The 26,562-nt window shown below is 38.3% G+C and overlaps 2 protein-coding genes across 3 annotated transcripts in view; one reads left to right on the top strand and one right to left on the bottom strand.

Moving 5' to 3' along the window:
* tescb (tescalcin b) overlaps positions 1-20,710 on the top strand; it is a 30,165-nt gene extending 9,455 nt beyond the window's left edge. The window contains exons 5-9 of one of the 2 annotated variants that reach the window (XR_008393682.1): positions 125-186; positions 592-699; positions 1,121-1,168; positions 1,335-1,490; positions 20,333-20,710. Coding sequence is in view for 1 of the 2 variants with exons in the window: in NM_001200678.2 (NP_001187607.1) it covers positions 125-186; positions 592-699; positions 1,121-1,168; positions 1,335-1,412 (296 nt within the window). In the remaining variant the exon portion in view is untranslated. 2 annotated transcript variants of the gene reach the window in all.
* m17 (IL-6 subfamily cytokine M17) lies at positions 15,157-18,129 on the bottom strand. Its single transcript, XM_017479020.3, has 3 exons — positions 17,980-18,129; positions 17,508-17,656; positions 15,157-16,659 (listed from the first exon to the last, which is right to left on the bottom strand). The coding sequence occupies exons 1-3, from the start codon at positions 18,035-18,037 to the stop codon at positions 16,198-16,200; spliced, it is 669 nt and encodes a 222-aa protein (XP_017334509.1). The 5' UTR covers positions 18,038-18,129; the 3' UTR covers positions 15,157-16,197.
* Positions 20,711-26,562: the final 5,852 nt, after the last annotated feature.

Here is a 26,562-nt window from a genome sequence, read left to right as displayed (position 1 = left end):
CCCTAATCTGGTTATTGGCACTGTGCACTGTTTATTAAACACTTCACTCTGCTGCTACAATCCAGATTAATAATTTATGCACTCTTTTTTTTTTTTTTTTTTTTTTTTCTCTCTCCCCTGACAGTCCTGTTTAACATGCATGATACTGACAATGATGGGACCATAACACTGGAGGAATACAAACATGTAAGGCATATAAATTCTATATTTGTTAAGCACAGGACATATGTGACACTTCATAAAATACACAAGTGGTTCAGTGATGTAGTAACAAAAAAAGGCTGATCTTTCAGGATCAGTTGATTTACTAGATGCTAGGTTAGTGTTAGGTTCCACTGTCCTGGTCAGTCCCAGCAACACGGGGTACAAGGCTTGAGAATTCATGCCAGATGGGCTGTCACTCCATTTCTTATTGCATTGCACACTTATACGTTATACAAATTGTATTGAACTGTTCAGTCTTAGTATTTTGAATTGAGTTATTCAGTTCAGCCCAGAAAAGAAATCAGTAAGGACATCAATATTTATCAAGATTCTATAAAAATAGCAGGTGTGGTGTGCAGTAACTTACAACATATTGGCCTGCTGTAGGTGGTGGAGGAGCTGCTCTCCAGAAGTGGATCACTCGGAAGGGAGACAGCCAAGGGCATTGCTGATGCTGCCATGCTGGAGGTTGCTAGCATTTCAGTGGGTCACATGGTAGGCTCTTTACACTCTACACTGGGTGTCAAGCTAATCTTTGGTAACTGGCACATTGGTAGTGTTAAAATTTGCAACTGAAACGGGTTCAACTGAGATGACATTTGACATGGACTCAATTGGGAAATTAACTTAATTGGAATTATTTGTTAATTTGTAGCTTGCTAATGAAGAATTACATATGATTGCACTTTTTGTCACAAAGTTAGGACTAATTTATCTAGTTTCTTCCTACTAGAATAACACAGACTAGCTGTTTGGTTCTGTCACTTCTTAATGGACTTTAAATTCATTTAGTGTCCTTAATTAGAACCTTCAACCTTTGTTTGATACCCCTGCTCTACGCTACTACACAGTATGTGTTAACAAGTTGCTAACTAATGTCAGGTGTACAGTGTAAGAGTAATTTCTTCTTTTACAGGGTCCAGATGAATTTTATGAGGGGATCACATTTGAGCATTTCGTTAAGGTTTGTCTATATGTTTGGTTCAGTGACACATATACAGTTTCAGTAAAACTATACCTTATTGTAACTCAATACATCTAGGCTATGTAATATATTTTTAAAGATTTGTCTATCAGGTAATGACGTTATGAACATATAAAACATAATAATCCATTTGTTTTCAAATCAGATTCTGAAAGGAATAGAAATTGAGACGAGGATGCACATCCGGTTCTTAAATGTGGACACAACAAGTCTATGCAAATGATGCCCTATCAGCAACTGATATTTCACCTGATATTCCAAGGCACCAATGATAACTATTAAGCTAAAGCTTAACACAAAGGTAAATGGGTTATTTTTGCACTTAAAATATAGAATTAACTTGGCTAAGTACTGTTGCTGTTCTGAGGTATCATCAACTAATATACAGTATAATCACAGAGTAAATTAATTGAGTTTTAGGTGTGGCATGCTTAAGTCCATGGACAGTTGTCTCTTGACATTTAGACATAAATAGACTTTGCAAGCACCACCTTGCAGATCTGTGATGAATCGCTTGTAGAATTGACTTAGTAATTTATCTGTTACTTTTGATCTTTTCAATTCTGGAGACCTGAATGTTATTTAATTGTCATGTCTACTGACCTGTCTAAAAAGCAAAGTATGTACTTTATTCAGGGGACATATTAGATGTAGAATAGCAATAAATTACCTTTATCACTGTGAAACACACGCAGAAATGTATGTGTGCGTGTGTGTATATGCGTGTGTGTGTGTGATATATGTATGTATGTATGTGTGTGTGTGTGTGTGTATGTGTGTGTGTGTGTGTGTGTATATATATATATATATATATATATATATATATATATATATATATATACATACACACACACACACACATATATATATATGTATATGTATGTATGTATGTATATAAAATATGGATTAAATGTAATGTCAGATAAGGTCCAGTGTCATTCTGATGTATTAAATTAACATTCACATACTAATTTGAATTCATTCATTCATTCATCAGTAACAGCTTCATCCTAATGTCATGTGATGGAACGGGCAGACAGTTGCAAATACATGCTTGTTGGTCAGGCGATCAACAAATAGGATATCAGAGGCAGGACAATATCAGAAAACACTTGGCAAAACAAGGTCAATAACAGAAACACGAGCAGAGACAGAGTGCATCCGGAAACTATTCGCAGCGCTTCACTTTTCCCACATTTTGTTATGTTACAGCCTTATTCCAAAATGGATTAAATTAATTAGTTTCCTCAAAATTCTACAAACAATACCCAATAATGATAACGTGAAAGAAGTTTGTTTGAAATCTTTGAAAATTTATTAAAAATATTTTTTTTAAAAAGCACATATACATACAGTGAGGGAAAAAAGTATTTGATCCCCTACTGATTTTGTACGTTTGCCCACTGACAAAGAAATGATCGGTCTCTAATTTTAATGGTAGATTTATTTGAACAGTGAGAGACAGAATAACAACAAGAAAATCCAGAAAAACACATGTCAAAAATGTTATAAATTGATTTGCATTTTAATGAGGGAAATAAGTATTTGACCCCCTCTCAATCAGAAAGATTTCTGGCTCCCAGGTGTCTTTTATACAGGTAACGAGCTGAGATTAGGAGCACACTCTAAAAGGGAGTGCTCCTAATCTCAGTTTGTTACCTGTATAAAAGACACCTGTCCACAGAAGCAATCAATCAATCAGATTCCAAACTCTCCACCATGGCCAAGACCAAAGAGCTCTCCAAGGATGTCAGGGACAAGATTGTAGACCTACACAAGTCTGGAATGGGCTACAAGACCATTGCCAAGCAGCTTGGTGAGAAGGTGACAACAATTGGTGCGATTATTCGCAAATGGAAGAAACACAAAAGAACTGTCGATCTCCCTCGGCCTGGGGCTCCATGCAAGATCTCACCACGTGGAGTTGCAATGATCATGAGAACACTGAGGAATCAGCCCAAAACTACACAGGAGGATCTTGTCAATGATCTCAAGGCAGCTGGGACCATAGTCACCAAGAAAACAATTGGTACACACTACGCCGTGAAGGACTGAAATCCTGCAGCGCCCACAAGGTCCCCCTGCTCAAGAAAGCACATATACATGCCCGTCTGAAGTTTGCCAATGAACATCTGAATGATTCAGAGGACAACTGGGTGAAAGTGTTGTGGTCAGATGAGACCAAAATGGAGCTCTTTGGCATCAACTCAACTGGCCGTGTTTGGAGGAGGAGGAATGCTGCCTATGACCCCAAGAACACCATCTCCACCGTCAAACATGGAGGTAGAAACATTATGCTTTGGGGGTGTTTTTCTGCTAAGGGGACAGGACAACTTCACTGCATCAAAGGGACGATGGACGGGGCCATGTACTGTCAAATCTTGGGTGAGAACCTCCTTCCCTCAGCCAGGGCATTGAAAATGGGTCGTGGATGGGTATTCCAGCATGACGATGACCCAAAACATACGGCCAAGGCAACAAAGGAGTGGCTCAAGAAGAAGCACATTAAGGTCCTGGAGTGGCCTAGCCAGTCTCCAGACCTTAATCCCATAGAAAATCTGTGGAGGGAGCTGAAGGTTCAAGTTGCCAAACGTCAGCCTTGAAAAATTAATGACTTGGAGAAGATCTGCAAAGAGGAGTGGGACAAAATCCCTCCTGAGATGTGTGCAAACCTGGTGGCCAACTACAAGAAACGTCTTACCTCTGTGATTGCCAACAAGGGTTTTGCCACCAAGTACTAAGTCATGTTTTGCAGAGGGGTCAAATACATATTTCCCTCATTAAAATGCAAATCAATTTATAACATTTTTGACATGCGTTTTTCTGGATTTTTTTTGTTGTTATTCTGTCTCTCACTGTTCAAATAAATCTACCATTAAAATTATAGAATGATCATTTCTTTGTCAGTGGGCAAACATACAAAATCAGCAGGGGATCAAATACTTTTTTCCCTCACTGTAAGTATTCACAGCCTTTGCTATGACACTCAAAATTGAGCTCAGGTGCATCCTGTTTCCACTGATCATCCTTGAGATGTTTCTACATCTTTTGTTTGGAGTCCACCTGTGGTAAATTCAATTGATTGTACACGATTCGGAAAGGCACACACCGGTCTATATAAGGTCCCACAGTTAATGCATGTCAGAGCACAAACCAAACCATGAAGTCCAAGGAATTGTCTTGAGACCTCTGAGACAGGATTGTATCGAGGCACAGATCTGGGAAGGGTACAAAAACATTTCTGCAGCATTGAAGGTCCCAATGAGCACAGTGGCCTCCATCATCCATAAATGCAAGAAGTCTGGAACCAGCAGGACTCTTCCTAGAGCTGGCTGCCCGGCCAAACTAAGCGATCAGGGGAGAAGGGTCTTAGTCGAGGAGGTGACCAGAAACCCGATGATCAGTCTGACAGAGCTCCAGTGTCTCTCTGTGGAGAGAGGAGAACCTTCCAGAAGAACAACCAATTCAGCAGAACTCCATCAATCAGGCCTGAATGGTAGAGTGGCCAGATGGAAGCCACTCCTCAGTAAAAGGCACATGACGGCCCGTCTGGAGTTTGCCAAAAGGCACCTGAAGGACACTCAGACCAAGACAAAGATTGAACTCTTTGGCCTGAATATCAAGCGTCATGTCTGGAGGAAACCAGGCACCACTCATTACCTGGCCAATACCATCCCTTCAGTGAAGCATGGTGGTGGCAGCATCATTTGGGGACGTTTTTCAGCGGCAGGAACTGGGAGACTAGTCAGCATTGAAGAAAAGATGAATGCAGCAATGTTTAGAGACCTCCTTGATGAAAACCTGCTCCAGAGCGCTCTGGACCTCAGACTGGGGCAAAGGTTCATCTTCCAATGGGACAGCCACCCTAAGCACACTGCCAAGATAACAAAGGAGTGGCTTCAGGACAACTCTGTGAATGTCTTTGAGTGGCCCAGACTTGAACCCGATTGAACATCTCTGGAGAGATCTGAAAATGGCTGTGCACCGATGCTCCCCATCCAACCTGATGGAGCTTGAGAGGCCCTGCAAAGAAGAATGGGAGAAACTGCCCAAAAATAGGTGTGCCAAGCTTGTAGCATCATTCTCAAAAAGACCTGAGGCTGTAATTGGTGCCAAAGGTGCTTCAAGAAAGTATTGAGCAAAGGCTGTGAATACTTATGTAAATGTGCTTTTTTTGTTTGTTTGTTTTTTATTTTTAATAAATTTGCAAAGATTCCAAACAAACTTCTTTCATGTTGTCATTATGGGGTATTGTTTGTAGAAATTTGAGGAAAATAATGAATTTAAACCATTTTGGAATAAGGCTGTAACATAACAAAATGTGGGAAAAGTGAAGCGCTGTGAATACTTTCCAGATGCACTGTATAACAGGCTTGGTATAGTCACAAATGCAAGGAATGGAGTGTAAACTTCACAATGAGTGAGTGGAATGAAAGTCCTTTTGTTATGTGTGTGTGTTTGTGCTGTGAATTAGTTGCAGGTGTGCATGAACAAAATGAAACTGAGAGTGAACGTGTCAGTGTGTGAGTGTTATGGGAATTGTAGTCCATGGTGGCCATGTTTGTAGGCCATAGTGCAGGCTGGGAAATGGAGTTCATGACATGAGTTGACCTAACACCTACCTCAGGGTTGTGATGGATGCCAAGCCTATCCCAGGGACATATGTGGTGCAATTCAGGGATACACCCTGGAAGAGATGCCAGTCACACAACTGCACAACCTAGTTAGTCACTATAACACCTACCGGCATGGTTTTGAACATTGGAATGAAACGGAACACTGGACCATGGCCTGAATATAGAGAATTCTATACATCTCTACAGCAGTTAGCCAGATGTAGCTAGCTAAGACAAAGCTATAATGCCTGGTCACTTCTGTTTTTTTTAATTAAGTCTGTGTGTATTTTGTTATATAATCTGTATATTTCTTCTCCAGACAGTCAAAGTTTGACACAAACCCTGTAGTGTTAGCTAAAACCCAAACCAGAGGATAAAAAGACATACATCAGGTGAGCAGAGGGTTCACATCACTCACTCTTGCCTGATATAAACATGTTTAAAATGTTAAAATATGGAGAAATTAGTTACTACACTGTTTATGAGATTTCTAGCTGAACAACTTCTCAACTGGGCAAAACTGCACAACGAGGATAAGTCAGCTGAATATCCTTTATTACTCACAAACTTTCCACAACATTAGGGAACAAATTAATGCCTGTTATGAATTACTGTTTGACCAAAAAAGTACAAACTTTATCAGTCCTATTATCATTTTTACATTATCATTCACTTTAATGGTAAAAAAAAAATCTAGTATTTCTTACAACACAAGGTACAAGATTACAACAAATCAAAATAAGATTATTAAACTATAAATTTCTAAATGTTGTTTTTACTAATTTTATGCTTGACATTTTCTTATTATATTGGTAGATCATTTTGCTTCTTTCTAGAAATAAATGCTTAAAATGAGCAGAATCTTAAATTATCAGCCAAAACAAGATTACTTCAACCTTGACATTCAATATTGGTAAATTGTAATCTTACGATAGGAAATACTAGGTACATTTGGCTATATCAAAGATATTTCCACTCACTAAGATGTCATTTTGTACAGTGGCCTTACTAGAATTACTGTATTTCAGAATTATATTATAGTGAGTAAAATTTAACAAAGGTGAGAATTGTGAGGATCTTGTGTGGTGTTCCCAGTCTGAAAGCTCCTGTACAAAACTTACATAGCAAAATTTATGTCAGTAGCAGCAACTCTGTAACAACAAAGTCTGGTCCACAATTTTCTTTGAGTTTCATTTTGCTATGAAGATTTTTTTTAATGAAAACATGGCAGAAATTTGTTTGTTATATACAGTATAATTTGGCTGACTTTAGAGTGAGTTTGTGTGTTAGTGAGTGAGTTTGAGAGAGAAAGAAGACTTAAAATGAGCAAAGAAAAATTTTACTTAATCTTGGCAAGCTATGTTACATTATCACCATCATGTGACTCTGACATACCAGAAGTACACTGAGCTACAAAGTCGGAAAACTTGGATCAGACCAGAACATGTCATAACACAATCATATATCAACAAAGTCTATGTCACTTTGCTCAGGTTTCTGCTCAACTTGACATCAAAATTGACTAATCACATAACACCTGTTGGAATAAGCCTTTATAAATGTTTAATGTATCTTTCTTTCCATTAGAGCTTATGCAGGTGTCACATAGCCCTATTAATACCACTCCACAGTCCTGATGAGCTTGAATGAAGGTTATATTTGCTGACCAGCAGATGTCAGTACAGTTGTACAGTAGAGTAGTATTTTCATAACTTGTTTTAGTAATAATATTGTAATAGTATATAGTGGAAACTGCCAGAAATATTAAAGTCAATGTTCAGCCTTGTATTGTACTTTCTGGACTATAAGACACAATTTCTCCTATCTGATGCTGACATAAAATCTGATTTTTTTTTCATTTGGTTAATCAACAGTGATTGGCATAGGTGTAATTTTGTCCACACAATGTTTTAAAAGTGTACACAAATTGATTGTAAAATATCATTTTAGCCTTTTCACAGTGACATTTGTTATTTACAGAAAACTGAAATCTTGATTTACGTTTATTCATTTTTATGATATGACATACAATTATGCAAAGTCCAATTTGGTCAGCCTGTAGACTGTAGAGTTTTAGAAAGCTTGTGTGGATCAAGCTAGATAAATTAGAAATGTCATCTTTTCCTTGGGATTCGTTTGATACAGAGGAATAAAAAGTGCTTGAGAAACACTTTCTGTGTAAATTGATAACATGACTTTTTTTGACCTGTCATCATTCTTGTCCCCAAACTTTTCAGAACAAAGTTACACAAAAAGTACTTCAATATTTTTAAGGCCTGACAGCAGAATGCTACAGCTGAGAAAACCGGCGAAAGCTCCAAAATCTAATGTACTCTATACCAGTAAATCAATTAATCAGGTTCAAGTTTATTAACTAAAAAGTTGTTCTCTCTCATTCTAGTGGTTATTCTGTGATTTTTAATGTCTGGATTGATTCTGTCTTACTTTGGGGAAAAATCAGAATGCTGTATTTGGTTTAAAACTAGCATAATCCCTATTGCAGTTTTCTTTTTATTTATTTATTTATTTATTTATTTTAACTCTGTTGTTGCAGTTAGCACTAATATAATGAAGAATCCCTTATTTATTTATTTATTTATTTATTTATTTATTTATTTGCTTGCTTGCTTGCTTGCTTGCTTGCTTGCTTGCTTGTTTATTTATTTATTTTGTACTCACAAAGGTATTGAAGCCCAGATGCCCTGATGCTCTGCCCTCATTCTGCAACAAATTCCTGTAGCACTTAGAAAATTATCATCAGAACTTTGATGTTGGTTTTATATCAAAGACTTGAAACCACTTCTTGGTAGCTGCTGTGAGTGGAGAACAAAACTGCCACTTTGAAGTGAAGTTGTGCAAGCACTGACAAGTTTAGTTCTCACTGCCCTCCTTTCTATTTCACCGTAAGACAAACCCATTTCTCCTCTTTCTCGCTGTCTTTGTTTTCTGTAGTAAGCAATGTGTGAAAGTAAGAAATCCCCACCTTTCTTCTTCAGAATGTCCCCAGGAAGTCTCAGGTATTACTCAGTACGTTTACATGGACAACAATAATCCAATATTAACCTGATTAAGACAATACTCTAATTAAGAAACTACCATGTAAACAGCAATTTTTTTATTACCTTAATCCGATTAAAATCATACTCGAAGTAAACACAAATCGAATTATGACATGTGGAGTATTCCTGTTTTAGTCACATTATCAGTGTGCATTACAGACATGTAAACACCTTAATCACACTATTAACATTGTGTGTGAGTTTTCACCGCATTTTGCGTCAGGAACAGGAGAGCACGGCTGTGTCCGAAACCGCGTACTTACCTACTATATAGTAGGTGAAATACATGTATCTCAGCTGCTCGATAGTAGGTACAGTATCTCACAAAAATGAGTACACCCCTCACATTTTTGTAAATATTTGATTACATCTTTTCATGTGACAACACTGAAGAAATGACACTTTGCTACAATGTAAAGTAGTGAGTGTACAGCTTGTATAACAGTGTAAATTTGCTGTCCCCTCAAAATAACTCAGCACACATTAATGTCTAAACCGCTGACAACAAAAATGAGTACACCCCTAAGTGAAAATGTCCAAATTGGGCCCAAAGTGTCAATATTTTGTGTGGCAACCATTATTTTCCAGCACTGCCTTATTTCTCTTGGGCATGGAGTTCACCAGAGCTCCACAGGTTGCCACTGGAGTCCTGTTCCACTCCTCCATGACGACATCACGGAGGTGGTGGATGTAAGAGACCTTGTTCCATTTGAGGATGCCCCACAAATGCTCAATAGGGTTTAGGTCTGGAGACATGCTTGGCCAGTCCATCACCTTCACCCTCCGCTTCTTTAGCAGGCAGTGGTCGTCTCGGAGGTTTGTTTGGGATCGTTACCATGCTGGAATACTGCATACTGATCATGCTGTGCTTCAGTATGTCACAGTACATGTTGTCATTTATGGTTCCCTCAATGAACTGTAGCTCCCCAGTGCCGGCAGCACTCATGCAGCATCAGACCATGACACTCCCACCACCATGCCTGACTGTAGGCAAGACACACTTGTCTTTGTACTCCTCACCTGGTTGCCGCCACACACGCTTGACACTATCTGAACCAAATAAGTTTATCTTGGTCTCATCAGACCACAGGACATGGTTCCAGTAATCCATGTCCTTAGTCTGCTTGTCTTCAGCAAACTGTTTGCGGGCTTTCTTGTTGTTCATGTTTAGAAGAGGCTTCCTTCTGGAACGACAGCCATGTAGACCAATTTGATTCAGTGTGCGGCATATGATCTTAGCACTGACAGGCTGACCCCCCACCCCTTCAACCTCTGCAGCAATACTGGCAGCACTCATACGTCCATTTCCTGAAGTCACCCTCTGGATATGATGCTGACCACATGCACTCAACTTCTTTGGTCGACCATGGCAAGGCCTGTTCTGAGTGGAACCTGTCCTGTTAAACTGCTATATGGTCTTGGCCACCCTCACACCCTTTTTTCAGACCCTCAGAGAGTTCTTTGCCATGAGGTGCCATGTTGAACTTCCAGTGACCAGTAGGAGGGAGTGTGAGAGCGAGGACACCAAATTTAACACACCTGTTCCCATTCACACCTGAGACCTTGTAACACTAACAAGTCACATGACACCGGGGAGGGAAAATGGCTAATTGGGCCCAATTTGGACATTTTCACTTAGGGGTGTACTCACTTTTGTTGCCAGCTGTTTAGACATTAATGGCTGCCTGTTGAGTTATTTTGAGGGGACAGCAAATTTACACTGTTACACAAGCTGTACACTCACTACTTAACATTGTAGCAAAGTGTCATTTCTTCAGTGTTGTCACATGGAAAGATATAATCAAATATTTACAAAAATGTGAGGGGTGTACTCACTTTTGTGAGATACTGTAAGTACACGGTTTGGGATGCAGCCTACGGCTTCAAGCAGTCGTCTATTTGCACATACAGCATGACAAATAATTAACCGCACTTGAAGTGTTCATAAAAATTAAAAATAAAAACACCCAAAACTGTGTACGGTACCATAACAAAAATGAACTGTATATTGATACGTGAAATTCTGGAGGGAACGTTGGACGGTGTGGCATGGGGACGTAATGATGTGTGCTGTTAATCGATCAATGTTCTATAACATGTAAAACGGGAACATGAAAGGAGTATTCTAAAAGCGACTCATGTAAACACCTTAATCACAATATTGTCTTTCTCAGAATAAGGTCAATAATTAGATTACTGCTGTCTATCTAAACGTAGTCATTGTCACAGAGGTTCTCTATGGCAGTAGGTCTTAAAGTTAGGTCCAGGGATTCAAAGATTTCTGTGATGCATAGCCATGGGGTCCACGATTTAAAAAAAAAAAAAAAAAAAAAAAAAAAAGAAGAAAGGAAAAAAATAGTAGTTACAGTGGAAGTTACAAACCAACATTATTAAAGTTATTAGGATCTGCTCCGTTTATTATTATTATTATTATTATTATTATTATTATTATTATTATTATTATTTTCTCAAGTGAATCACATTTTAGAGGGCCTAAACATACCTGCAAACTAATGAAACTTTGGAGCCACGTCACATCTGGTGAAAAATATACTGATAGACATCATATTTGGTCAGTCTCATCTAAAGGCCTTGACAATGCTAAATTGCGAAGCTTTTGAGTTTTCACTGCACAGCATGGGCGTGGTGGTCTAACATACAGTGAGGGAAAAAAGTATTTGATCCGCTGCTGATTTTGTACGTTTGCCCACTGACAAAGAAATGATCAGTCTATAATTTTAATGGTAGTTGTATTTGAACAGTGAGAGACAGAATAACAACAAAAAAATCCAGAAAAACGCATGTCAAAAATTTTATAAATTAATTTGCATTTTAATGAGGGAAAAAAGTATTTGACCCCCTCTCAATCAGAAAGATTTCTGGCTCCCAGGTGTCTTTTATACAGGTAACGAGCTGAGATTAGGAGCACACTCTTAAAGGGAGTGCTCCTAATATCAGTTTGTTACCTGTATAAAAGACACCTGTCCACAGAAGCAATCAATCAATCAGATTCCAAACTCTCCACCATGGCCAAGACCAAAGAGCTCTCCAAGGATGTCAGGGACAAGATTGTAGACCTACACAAGTCTGGAATGGGCTACAAGACCATTGCCAAGCAGCTTGGTGAGAAGGGGACAACAGTTGGTGCGATTATTCGCAAATGGAAGAAGCACAAAAGAACTGTCGATCTCCCTCGGCCTGGGGCTCCATGCAAGATCTCACCTCGTTGAGTTGCATTGATCATGAGAACAGTGCGGAATCAGCCCAGAACTACACGGGAGGATCTTGTCAATGATCTCAAGGCAGCTGGGACCATAGTCACCAAGAAAACAATTGGTAACACATTACGCCGTGAAGGACTGAAATTCTGCAGCGCGCGCAAGGTCTGCTGCTCAAGAAAGCACATATACATGCCCGTCTGAAGTTTGCCAATGAACATCTGAATGATTCAGAGGACAACTGGGTGAAAGTGTTGTGGTCAGATGAGACCAAAATGGAGCTCTTTGGCATCAACTCAACTCGCCGTGTTTGGAGGAGGAGGAATGCTGCCTATGACCCCAAGAACACCATCCCCACCGTCAAACACGGAGGTGGAAACATTATGCTTTGGGGGTTTTTTTCTGCTAAGGGGACAGGACAACTTCACCGCATCAAAGGGACGATGGACAGGGCCATGTACCGTCAAATCTTGGGTGAGAACCTCCTTCCCTCAGCCAGGGCATTGAAAATGGGTCGTGGATGGGTATTCCAGCATGACAATGACCCAAAACACACGGCCAAGGCAACAAAGGAGTGGCTCAAGAAGAAGCACATTAAGGTCCTGGAGTGACCTAGCCAGTCTCCAGACCTTAATCCCATAGAAAATCTGTGGAGGGAGCTGAAGGTTCGAGTTGCCAAACGTCAGCCTCGAAACCTTAATGATTTGGAGAAGATCTGCAAAGAGGAGTGGGACAAAATCGCTCCTGAGATGTGTGCAAACCTGGTGGCCAACTACAAGAAACGTCTGACCTCTGTGATTGCCAACAAGGGTTTTTAAACCAAGTACTAAGTCATGTTTTGCAGAGGGGTCAAATACTTATTTCCCTCATTAAAATGCAAATTAATTTATAAAATTTTTGACATGCGTTTTTCTGGATTTTTTTGTTGTTATTCTGTCTCTCACTGTTCAAATACAACTACCATTAAAATTATAGACTGATCATTTCTTTGTCAGTGGGCAAACGTACAAAATCAGCAGGGGATCAAATACTTTTTTTCCCTCACTGTATTTTGGGAAGTTATAACTCAAACATACAATGTCCAATCTGCTTCAAACTTCACATGTTTGATCAAAGTCCACGATATGAAATTGCGAAGCATTTGAGTTTTCATTGAAGGGCGTGTCCATGGCGGCCTGACAAATTGCCATATGAAACGAATCACATTTTTTAGGCCTAACCATGCTCGAAAACAAATGCAATTTTGCACACACTTCAAAAGTGGCGAACATTTACATCTGATACAGGTTTTAGAATAGAGTGTTGCAAAATGTCTCGATAGCGCCTCTTACAAAATTTCAACAATGTGCGCCATGCGCTACATTTCACCTACGTATACGAAATTCGGTAGACATGTGTAACCTGGCAATCTGTACAAAAAATCTCTTGAACTCATGCCCTAAACTCAACAGGAAGTCAGCCATTTTTATTTTTCTCTTAAATTTTTGGTCAGATTTTGCAATTTCCAGGCCTTGTACTTTAACAAAGTCCTCCTAGAGATTTATTCAAATCGAGTTTTTGCTGCATGGTGTCGGCATGTCAGTCTCACAAATTTTATGTTTCGCCATGAAACAGGAAGTTGTTGTAACTCATACATACAATGTCCTATCTGCTCCAAACTTCACATGTTTAGCAGTCCTGGCCTGAATACATTTACATGTCCAATATTCTGTTATTGTCATAGTGCCACCTACTGGCAACAGCCATTTTCAGGCCTTGTACTTGAACAAACTCCTCCCAGAGATTTAATCAGATCAACAACAGCTGATGTTAAATTGTGAAGATTTGAGTTTTCATTGAAGGGCGTGTCTGTGGTGGCCTGAAATTGGACATGAAATGAATTACATTTTTCCTAAACATGCTTGAACTCATATATACAATGTTCAGTTTCCACCAAACGTCACATGTTTGAGTCCTGGCCTGAAGATATCTACATGCCAATATTCAGTTATAGTCATAGCCCCACCTACTGCCAAAAAGAATTTGCTTGTTTTACATCGTGATTCACTCCTAACAAGATATAAGTGCTAAATTGAACGGTGTTCCCCTGGCAGAGCAGCCCCACACTTGCACCAGGGTGCGAGGGCCCATCTATCGCTGCTTGCGGCTTTACTTATAAAAGGAATCTCTGAGTGGATCTGTGGATTTTATTTTGAAGTTAAAGGGGTCCCTGCCTGTAAAAAGTTTGAGAACCCTTGTTGTGGGGTACTATGAAAAGGTATTTTCATTTTTCAAGTGGAAAGATTTAAAATGGAACATTTTTGGAAAAATATTACTTTCAAACAGAGCCTAATGTCTCCAATCCAGTTATTCAAGCTCTCTGTGAAAACCTCAGTATAACAAACTAGGTACATTACATTTGAATCAGTAAATTAACTCTACAGGTTAAAGTTCCTTAGAACTCAGGATTTGATCCTCAAACTGTATCTAAGAAAATATTTGGAGAGGATACTTTTGCCTTATTCCAAATAGTTAGTTTGTTCTGAGGAAGCACCAGGATAATAATGATAAAGGAATCATCTGTCTAAGCTTTCCATATGTAGAACTATAATAAACTGTTTAGTTGTTTTTTTTATCATAGTTCCAAAAGTTTCACTCTAATTTGCTACACTAATTTAGTGAGATATTTGCCCACAGAGAAGTTCCAACAAGGAACTTCAGACTTGACCGAATATGTACCTCCTGGCTTCCATTTTTTACAGGGACATGTGACTGGAGAAAAGGGTATATTATATTTTGGTGCTACTTCCTGTATATTTGTTCCTTTATCCACAGTTCCCAATCGACAGTTTAATACAGGATAACTAGAAAACACTGATTGTTATAGCTTGACTACAACTTTGACTGCAGTGGTTTTGTCCACTGTGTTATGCTTTGGGATCTCATCATCACATACTGTAGTTGCACACTGGATGAAGGGTAAACTAATTTGATACAAACTTATCATTATTTAATCTAAACTGAAACAAAGAGCAATGAGCTATATGATTAGTAATGCTCATGTTTTTAACTGTAGAAAAACAAACAAACAAATGTGTGTTTGTATCAGCTGTTGTATTTACAGATGCCAGTATATGCATTAATTGCTCAAATAGTAATTTTAAATATAAATGATTTGTAAATTTTTCATATAGCGCTTCAATATCAGAACTGAGCAAAATATTTCACAAGAATAAGTATGTCGTCTTGTCCTAGCCTAGTAATCAGTGGCTTAAACCTAACACACTAACACACACACACACACACACACACACACTCACACACTCTCTCTCTCTCTCTCTCTCTCTCTCTCTCTCTCTCTCTCAGACATCCATCTTGTGACAGGGGCGACAGCTAGTCAGTGTTTTTTCTTTCCTATCTGATGTGTTTAGCTGAATGCGTCATTAAGGGCTGATATCACAGTCTCTTTCACTTCCTGTCTGCTAAACCTGTTTCAACACATGTCTCAGATGTCTCAGACAGCAGCCCAAATGCACCAGCTCCATCCACCAGTTCATTCAAGCACATACCATAAAAGCCAATATGGCTAACAGCTCTCATCACAATCTTTGTGAATTCCTGAGCAGTCAAACATCATCATCTAACAATATATATGACCCTCAGTGGCAAGAAATCTTAATCTGGGTCAGTGTGCAATACTGGGTCTGATCTGTCTATCTACAGAGGAATAACACATACAGAATGATATAGCTAACTTAAGTCGGGCTTGATACCATCAAATACTTGCTAAGAACATTGGTTGATCATTTGTTGAATTAAACTCTCAGACCTGCAGTGACCCTTTGATAAGAAAATAAGATTTTTCTTCACTGCCAAAAAATGTAATGTTGCAAAATTATTAAGTATAATTTAGTCATTTAGGAACATTTGTGCATTCAAGTAATATATTAATTAATTATGGCATAGCAATAAATTAATGGAATAAATACCTCTGCAAATGAAACTATCAAACGTATGCCCTGTTTATCCGGGCTATTTTCTTATATTTACTCTGTGAAAAATAAATAATTAATAAATATACCCGTCAACCTTCAAAGACGAATCATTTCAAATCATTGTCCACTAGTTCTATGACATCACCACAGTTCCTTTTTTTCTCGTATTACACACATGCTACCCTTGAGTGACCTCAGTTCATCGACAACTCTTGAGAGGAACTTGTTGAGCCGAGTCAGGACAACACACCCATAGACCTTCTGCTGAAACACATTTTGAGGCAGGGGAATTCCGGTAGGTCTGGCTGCTGGCTCAGATAATGGAATATTGGGCTGCAAGATCTGCAGAATGCAGGTCACCTTGTGGACAAGGTGGCCAGTCCGTTGCAAAGTCTGATTCAGGCTATTAAGCAAAGGGCTTTGTGAAGGCAGCAAGTCTGTCTGCTGCTCCAGAACTTTCTTTATGTGAGGCTGGAACTCCTTTAGACGTGTGTAAATGTTCAACATATGATCAGCTGAAGTTTGTCCTGAGAGGCTTGATGTCGGAACGTTGTCATTCTGCATTTTGCAGAACTGCTTTGCAAAGTCTCCCTCATTGGCTTGCTGCATGAGAGAACATAAATATTTTATTAACTTTAGACAGTGACAGGAATATTTCAGCCTTTAACTGAAGTGCTTTAACTGACAATGTGACATCAGTAAAATTGAATCCACATATTTGCTTGGACAACGATAATCAGCAGATTTTCTTACATTATAGATCTCATTCACTAAATGTAACATAACATAAAGAGTGTTACATACTTTTCACATCAATATTCTCAAAATCAAAGCCTGTCTTTATTGTAAAACCTTTTCAATTGCCTTTTCAATTCCCATCATACTTTACCTTAACTGATTAGCTGAATTAGGTCAATTGCAGCAAGTAATTGAAATTTAACTAGCTAGTTCAAAAGTAACCTGAGCCATAAACACAAATTGCAAGTGAACTGACAGCAAACAGCAATTGGTTCTGATTTCACATTTTCCACTAAATTAACCAGAATATACCAAAATAATAACACACTTTCAGGTGGTATTAACATGTTTATATCTATAGACATATCTATTTATATCTATTACATCTAATTCTGGACTAAATGTGTGAATGATAGTTCCCCATTTCATCCCATTCCAAGTGCTAGACTACAAAGTTGTGTTGCGGAAACCGACCCAGTGCTGTATACTGTCACAGCTATTTATGTTCCTGCCAACACCCACAGACACCCACAAGTTGCACATGAGTTTATGAATGGGAGGCATTATCTTTTCAGTCATGATACACAAATTGACAGCATTTGAGCATATTAGGATTAGAACACCAATTTCCATGATGTAATGCTAAACATGACTGTTCACATAAATGTATGAACATGAATGTTTTTTAGGCATAAGATTTAAAATGTACTTACATATGTCTTTATTAGTTCTGCAGTGTTTTTCTTCATTAACTTGCTGAGCTTCACACCTTTGTGAATAGTTTTATTGCAGCTCTCCTTGCATGGAATTGTTGTGTTTACTAACTCAATGACAGTTAACAGAACAAGGGAGAGAAAGATCCCTGGGAATTATAGAAGAAACATCAGGATTAAGTTAAATTTCCATGAACAATAGATTAAAACACAGAAGTACTGGTGTAAATCATTTAGCTAAATAATTTACATTTAATATTTATTGATAATCACTTTCATAACTAGTATTTAGTGTCACTACCAGAGCACCCACATCTCTTGAATATACAGTAAGTAAATTTAATAAATCTCATTCATTAACATTAGTGATGTATTTAGTCATTGTGTCATTAGATAAAATTGTCCATTCAACCATTATGTTAAAGTGTGTCTGCAGTAGGTTTGTGTGCTATCGTGTAGTTGTTCTACTTACTAGATGTTGATTGTTGTCTGTGGCCCTGCCAAAACATGTTCCTATCATGACCATTCATTTCTCCATGCACAGAGGTTGAAACTAGTCATGGTCGCAGCCCGGCATAACATTTTAAAGACCTGAAACCACACATTTGTCATTGAAGGAAATGACGCAGCCAGCCTTGTGAGACAACAAGATTTCCCAGAATTTTTTTCTTCTTCTTCTTGCCTTTGCATCACATGCACTATGTGTAATGCTCCAGCCTCCTGAAGTTACTGATGACTTTTGCACACACTTTAAACATTTTACACCTTTTATACTAATATATACAATAATTTATATACACTAATTGAATACACTACACAAATTGAACACTTTATTGTAAGGGTGTGTTTTCATATGTACTTGATATGCTATCAGCTCATAGGTGAGATGATAGTTTGTCAGTCTCTATTTTTTTATTTACTTGTGTTACCATATATGATGTTACAATGAAACATCATATGATGATGTTTCATTACTAAAATTCTGAATACAGCAGTTCACCATTTACATATATACAGTCCAATTTGAATCTGCCTGTACTGCCATGAAGTTGTAAGATATTCTGTGATTATATGTGAGGAGGAGAAAGAACATCAGTCTCACAGCAATGGCTGCACATGCTATTTTATCTCTCTTCACTCTCAACTGGTGGTTTTCCTTATTTTATTCAACTGTTTTTTTTTTTGTTGTTTTTTTTTTTTTTTTTTTTTTAGTTATTTTATTTTTTATTTATTAACACATTTTATAATGTTTACTAAAGTAATTCATTCGTATAGAGGTGCATCATGAGTATAATTGAGTTCGAATGGGATAACATTACATCAACAAAATGTAGTTTAAAAAAATGATGCCATACTCTTAAACTGTGAAAGGTGGCTATAGAATATCTGTAATGTCATATTTTCTGAACTCCCAAGCATTTATTTTCTATTGATCAACAGGAAGCTGCTTTGCAACAGGAAATATGTTTCTCAATAACAAACTTTCATTAATGTTTTTGTAAAATATGACGCAAAGGCTTAGAAACCATCGTCATTAGAAGAATTATGTTGAAGGAAGTTGAATGGTCTTGCTTTACATTTGATTTTTTAGACCTCTTATTGCCCCGGATACAATGCATCACTAGTGTAATTTTTATCCTGTATGATAAATACTATTAATACATAAGGAGTGAATTAAAATACATTAAACTCAGCTAAGATTGTGGGGTCTCACTTCATAGCCACATGGGAAACCCCTAGGCTAAAAGCATAACTGTAGCCTGCTTACAGTTTAGACAAAAAATGTTTTCACTGCTATTTCTGGTGAATTTGAGTGACGTTTGCACCAATAGATTTCATTTCATGCAATGTCTGAGGTTCATGCCAAGTCTGAGGTTGCTGTGGTCAGCAGCTAAATTGTGTGTATGGAGGGGAACTCTTGTGTCTTCTCAGCAAAATGCAGATAAAACAAGCAACAGCCGCTCAACTCCAGGTCATGGTACTTTCCAGGTTTGTCTAAGGATTTGTGCAAGAAGCTAGCAGAGACTTCAAGAAAATACAACATGTAAAATAAATAAAATAAATCAGTCTATAGCCATCCACTTTCTCCCCCAATGAAATCCTTTGCGTTGGCAGTGTGTTTCAGATTATTGTCTTGCTGCATGATGAAGTTCCTTCTGATTAGTTCGAGTGCATTTCCTTCTGAATTCATTCTGCTGTTACCATTATGAGTTAAATCAATAAAGATTAATGAGCCCATTCCAGAAGCAGCCATGCAAGCCCAAGCCATGACACTACTGTGTTACCATGTTTCACAGATGAACTTGTATGTTTCTCTACAATTTGGCCTTTCCATCACTTTGTTAGAGGTTAAACTTGGTTCCAGAAATTTTGTGCCTCATTTCCATATTTTTTGTGAAATCTAATGTGACCTTCCCATTCTTACTATTGGTAAGAGTGGATAGCATCTTGTAGTATGGCCTCTATACTTCTGCTCTGGAAGTGTTTTTCAAATGGTGGATTGTGCTACCTTCACCCCACCCTGTGGGTTCTTTTTTCTTCATGACTCTCACAATATTTCTGTCACCAACTACTGTTGTTTTTCATGTAGGTTTTTAAGTCTTTACTTTTTAACAACAAATGCAGTCTTCACAGACAAATCCCGTGGCTCAAACCAAGCATAGACATTCAGAGCTATTAATTGTTTAAACAATCAGTCTAACAGGGCACTCTTGGGCAACAAGAAATACCTGTTAGTCAGATGTTGCAAGCAAATTTTTCTGTATCCTGTAGTGACATTATCCATCCATCCATCCATTCATCTTCTACCGCTTACTCCTTTTCAGGGTTACAGGGAGCCTAGAGCCTATCCCAGGGAGCATCGGGCACAAGGCGGGGTACACCCTGGACAGGGTGCCAGTCTATCACAGGGCACAATCACATACACACTCACACGCCCATTCATACACTACGGACACTTTAGACACACCAATCAACCTACCATCCATGTCTTTGGACTGGGGGAGGAAACTGGAGCACCCGGAGGAAACCCCCGCAGCACGGGGAGAACATGCAAACTCCGCATACACATGGCCCCAGCGGGAATCGAACCCCGGAGGTGTGAGGCGAACGTGCTAACCACTAAGCCGCCGTGCACCCCTAGTGACATTATATTTTTTACAATGTGAAAACAGACTCTTAAAACAGATGTGTTAAAAAAATAATACACCATGTGTTAATTTTGAACACATTTCTGTGTGTTCTTAAGGACAACAACATGTGTTACTAAATTTAACACATGCTGTGTGTTAGTACATTTCCACATAATGATGTGTGAAAAAATAACACACAGATGTGTTGCTTATACTTTTTTCCCTACAATTATCTTAAAATGCAATTTGTTTGTATGCTAAAATTCTACTAAAATACTCACAAAATAAACAATTGCATGAAATTCAGGTGACATTTATTAAAATCATTAAAATATTTGACAGATGTAATTATTTTCCTTTGAAAAGCTGTAAAAGAGCAAAAAGAGCGCTGGTTAGTTGTTAGTTACAAAATATGGACAAATGCCTTTGGACTTCAACTGAGAAATTGTGTTACAGAATCCCAAATTGTGTAATTGAGTGGAGGAAATGTGACCTCAACTCTCCCAATGAACAAAATGGTGCTGTAGACTTTCCAGGTAAATCTAGCTGACTTGCAAATATTTATTTTCCAGCCTTTAGCACATCACCACCATTTTTTTGCACAACCTAATTAATTTAACCTACATTACAGAGATAGTGGAAAGCATTACAACCTAATCCCCATCCTCTCTTTTTGTCACGTTAACCTTGTGAAGAACTTTTGGCCTCGACATTACTGAGCTATCTAAGTTCTATTAGCCACTGACTGCATCTATTAACCAGCATTACCATTCGCCAAATACATGACGAAACATGGCCCTAACCCATCCTCCTAATGCTAATTACTACAGCTTGCCTTGTCCAAAACACTTGCTAAATGTAATTAATGCTAACCCAGTCTCTGTATTACATCATTGTGAATAAGTATCTCAAAAAGGTAATGGGAATATCTAACACTACTGTGAGCTGTATGCTAAAGTAATGTTATCAGCTCAAGTGAGCGTCTAGGTTAGCATCACTCCTCCCTACTGTGATTGGTGACAGCATTCAGCTAGCTAACCCTAACTCGGAGCCTCAGATAAGATGCAGACCCAGAGAATTATATAATAACCTCAGTCCATATTTCACAGCCAACATAAACACATGATACTAGTAGCATAACGCCAACACTGAGGAAGCAGTACATGATATTCATTTTTGAAGCCGTCACTATAGGTAAAGTTTATCATCACTAGCTGAGTTACTGTTTTACAATGAATACATTTTCGAGAGCTCCCTGCCTAAATATCACAAAATCTGCCAGGCATTTTCAGCAGCATTATAGTGATGACCGCTTACCAGTGGTCACAATCAAAAGGTCAAAGAAACGAACATTCTGTTTGAGGCGAGTTCAGAGTTGGATGATGACTTTGGCAGTGCAGTCCGCAACATGATTGGTAAATAGTTTAACATAAGTAATAATATAAAACATGTATAGGATATTAACACATCCTTTCTGAGAGTGTAGTAATATTATCTGCAAGAGCATCAAATGAAAGACTGGAGTTAATAATCACACCTAGTCTTTAACTGCTGCGCATGATGGAACATAAAGGCCATCCAGGGATACTATGTAATCAGAAAGCTTATTTCTAGCTTCATTTGGTCCTAGTACAAGCAGAAGGAACAGCACCAGTTACTTTCAAGGCAGCAGCTGTATGGAGGCCCTCAGTGTATGCAAATCAGTATAATCAGGCCATTATAGGTGCAACAAATTTGGGTGAAGGGTAGAGACTCTCATGTCAAGGCCACATTTGTATGAAATTATTGTGTTTGGCATTTTAACAAACAAGTGCCCATCTACCTTGGTATTTACCCAGATTAGACTGTACATATGTGTAACTTCACATTAAAAAAAGATCAAACACACCTTCTCTTAATCTCTTCACCACACAGGAAATGCTTGAGTGAGCAAATTCCCCAGCATTTCTGAGAAAATACATACAAAATAAGGAGCAAACAAGCAAGATTTTGTTTCAGTTTAATTCACTTCATCATTTAATTTGATGCAAAGGCCAAGTGAGGTCACTAAGGTATATAGGTATGTATGTACAAACTTTATTTTAAAAGACAAATAACATACAGAGAAACAGCACACAAAACTGGAAGTGTGCAGAAATACATGACAGTTGCATTGAGCACTAATTTATCACCTTAAATCGTGTCCTTTTCAGCACAGATTTAGTTAATTATGACCAAATCAGTCAAACGCATGAACCAATAATAATAGTAAATTCAGGTAGGAAAACTATCCACATACAGTGATATTCCTGAATTTAAGTGGATCATATGGATTGTGTCCAGAGCAAGTATGGTGTGGTCAATCATCATTTGAGGTTCAATGGGCTCATTGGACAATCTCTGTTGCGTATTAATACTGCATTTCTGGTATTTTAACTACATTTGCAATGTTGGTATTTTGCATTTGGTATCTATCTGCAAGAGCACCTAAAGATGAAGAAGCCATTATCTGTCACATATACTGTACATTTGTGAAATTCTTTTCTGCACATACCCTAACTTGTTAGGAAGCTGGGGTCAGACATGATATGGCACCCCTGGAGCAGAGAGGGTTAAGGTCCTTTTTCAAGGCCCCAACAGTGGCAGCTTAGCAGTGCTGGGGGTGGAACAAACCTCAGACCTTCTGTTCACTAACCCAGAACCTTAACCACTGAGGCAGCACTGCCCCTGGGTCATTCCATCTCAAGTGGTCCAATACAGGTTGCTTGACCATTTTAAATTTTCTTAATGTTTTTGAGTGATTACCTCTATGTATTGGCATTGCAAAACCACCATTTTTTTACTTGGTTTAACCATGACAGACACCTTTGTGTAATGGCACACACCAAGTTTTCGTTGTACAGCTGTTTACAGAAACCTTAACATCTCAGCTCAGGATGGTCCTAGCACCTTGGAACATAAACTGATGTCTAGAGCACATTACAAGGTACATGCACATACATAAGCACTTTGCACATTCTTGTTCCTTAGACTTAGAACTTAAGTCCTAATGTAATGCTCAAGATTGCTCATAGTTCCACAATTAGGTTAAATTTATAATGGGAAGGGTCCAAGTCTCAATCTTTATTTTTTTAGGGGGTACCTACATAAGTATAGTAGCATTAGTATCATATGTAAAGTATAGTATAGCAGAACATTCCAGGTTTGAGACTTCTATTTTTTTATGGAAGCAAGAAAGTGCAAGTTTTTAAAAATCCTCTCACTTTCAGGTTGAATATCTCTGGCGGGGGACCAGATGTGAACCTAAACTTTTCAAATAAATAAGTACCCTATAGCATTCTGCTGTAAAAAATAAATAAATAAATAAATAAAATAAAATAAAAAATAATGAGTTTGAGATTCCACTGGTTACAGAGCTAGGGCTAGTAGAACTCTGGGGTTAGGGTTAGAATTTTGATAACTGAACAGATGTAATATGAGCATAAAAATAATTCAAATAAACAATATTTAACAGTAGTTATGTTTATGATTGACATCCACTAGCTTATGGTTTTCGGTGGGGTCTAAAATGTTACTCCATTTGATATTGAAAACAGTGAAGCATGATCTATCACAGGGTTCTTCAAATCTGCACAGTTTAGCTCCAACCTCTAAACTCACCTGCCTGTAATTTTCATCACATCCTACCATTGGAACACCATAACACATTTTCTTATGAGCTGTAATCACTTACTGCTTTTATCAAAGGAGAAACAACACCATAACTCTGTTTATGCATTTATGACACTGTTCATTCCACTGTAATTCCATATTTCTATAAAATATATTCACACATACAGTAACAACTGTAAACCTGTACCCGTACAGTACCAACTATGCTATATACATAATACTATAGTGGACTTATTTCTGTGAAGATGTCATGTTCGTATCTGGTCCCCCACCAGAGATATTCAACCCAAAAGTGAGGGGAATTTTTTTTTTTTTTTAAATTGCACTTTCTCAGACCCATAAAAAATAAGAGAAGTCTCAAACCTGAAATGTACTGCATGCACATTATACTTACCTAAGTACCCCCTAAAAAGTTAAGCCTGAGACTTCCTGAGACCCTCCCTATTATAAATCAACTTTAAATGTGGAAATGTGAGCAATCTTGAGTGGAGCATCTGCCATACAAGTCCCTGTGTGTGACCTGTTACTGTAGAAAAAACAACGTATTAGAGCAAGCACAATATAAACATCATTCATGTTACAGCCGAGCCAGAAATACTGTCTGAGCCATGCTATTATATGAAATTAATCCCCAACTTCTGACCAGTCAAATACTGAACTGCACTGTGGTATAAGTAAGAATACCTCTAAGATCACTTCTAGCAAGCTGGAGAAAGACTCCAAATTGCAGGCTTCATCATACACTGTATCCTCAATGTACAGCTCGGCTCAACCACACTCAAATCAACCAGGACAGCCAGGAACCTTGGGGTGATTTTTGATGACAGCTTGACATTTACAGATCATATTTCAATAACTGCACGGTCCTGAAGGTTCATTCTGTACAACACCAAAAAATCAGACCCTATCTCACCGAACAGGCTACACAGCTACTAGTACAGACTCTTGTCATATCAAAACTAGACTACTGCAACTTTCTACTCCCGGGCCTCCCAGCCAGCTCCATCAAACCTCTTTAGATGATTCAGAATGCAGCAGCATGCCTCGTCTTCAACCAGCCCATAAGAACCCATGTCCCACCCCTCTTCAACTCCCTCCACTGGCTTCCTGTAGCTGCCCGCGTCAAATTCAAGGCCTCGATGCTCACATGTACAAGACCTTGTCTGGAACAGCACCCCGCTACCTCAACACTCTCCTGAAGGCTTACGTTCCCTCACGTAATCTGCGATCGATTAATGACCGACGCTTAGTAGTGCCTACTCAGTGTGACTCAAGGTCCCTTGCAGAACCATCACACTAACTGATCCTCAGTAGTGGAATGAACTTCCAACCACAATCCAGACTGCAGAATCTCACTATCTTCAAAAAACAGCTAAAGACCCACCTCTTCCGTGAACACTTAACTAACCTCTAAAACGCCAACCCCACATTATCCTTTAAAAAACAAACAAACGACAACAACAACAACAATAAAACCTTACTCTGGCACTTACACCTTTACTCTGCGCACTTTGCTTTTCTAGAACTTTTAAAAATATTGTTTAGTAGCACTACTTGTATTGTTCTCCGCTTGTTATCTCTTTGCTTGTATTTTCTAATTTGTAAGTCGCTTTGGATAAAAGCCTCTGCTAAATGAATAAATGTAAATGTATACAGGAAAAAAATACCTATGTAACAGAAAGGAACACCCATGCAAACATTGTATCTTAGACCACACAGTTCAATGTAAAGTAGCAATGCCTATCATGATGCTAACAAATAGGGTTAGGGCTTTGAAGCATCACTAGTTACTAATGTAATGTAATGTAATTATGCTTTTCAACTATTGGCAAAATACAAATTACTGCAAACTCTCTGGAAATTTACTAACACATTGACACCACTACATTGTCACCTGAAAATTTAAATAATATTTTCAAATTTGATTGGTTACACTGTTAGTTAAAATTGTATCATATTGTGTGGAACCCTGAGATTTACATTCTAGACAGGAAGTACGCCTATTTATGTTTACTGTAGGACTGAGTCTACATCTACATTAATCCAGGTAAAATTGAAAATGCAGCTTTTTCTCTGTTCTTCCATCCACACTGTGATGGCATTTTTGTCCAGCGAAATCCTGAGTTTTTTGAAAATAGATGAATTTATAAACGACCTTTTCGCGTTGTATTGTGGACTGAGAAAATTGATTTATTCAAAAACGATGATGTATTTTTAGTCACGTGACTCCGTTTGCGACCCATTCAACTCAAAACAAACAAAACAGAGGACGA

Source organism: Ictalurus punctatus, chromosome 28 (genome assembly GCF_001660625.3).
Source record: "Ictalurus punctatus breed USDA103 chromosome 28, Coco_2.0, whole genome shotgun sequence".
Classification (NCBI taxonomy): domain Eukaryota; kingdom Metazoa; phylum Chordata; class Actinopteri; order Siluriformes; family Ictaluridae; genus Ictalurus; species Ictalurus punctatus.
Note: the sequence above shows the minus strand (reverse complement) of the source record. Positions and strands in the feature narration are given on the sequence as shown.

Bases quoted from the DNA above. Each gene is read 5' to 3' on its own strand.
- m17 (XM_017479020.3), bottom strand. From the start codon at position 18,037: ATGAATGGTCATGATAGGAACATGTTTTGGCAGGGCCACAGACAACAA. The intron at 17,657-17,979 runs GTAAGTAGAACA...TATAATTCCCAG, and splicing joins CAGACAACAATCAACATCTA to GGATCTTTCTCTCCCTTGTT. The intron at 16,660-17,507 runs GTAAGTACATTT...TCTCTCATGCAG, and splicing joins CAGAACTAATAAAGACATAT to CAAGCCAATGAGGGAGACTT.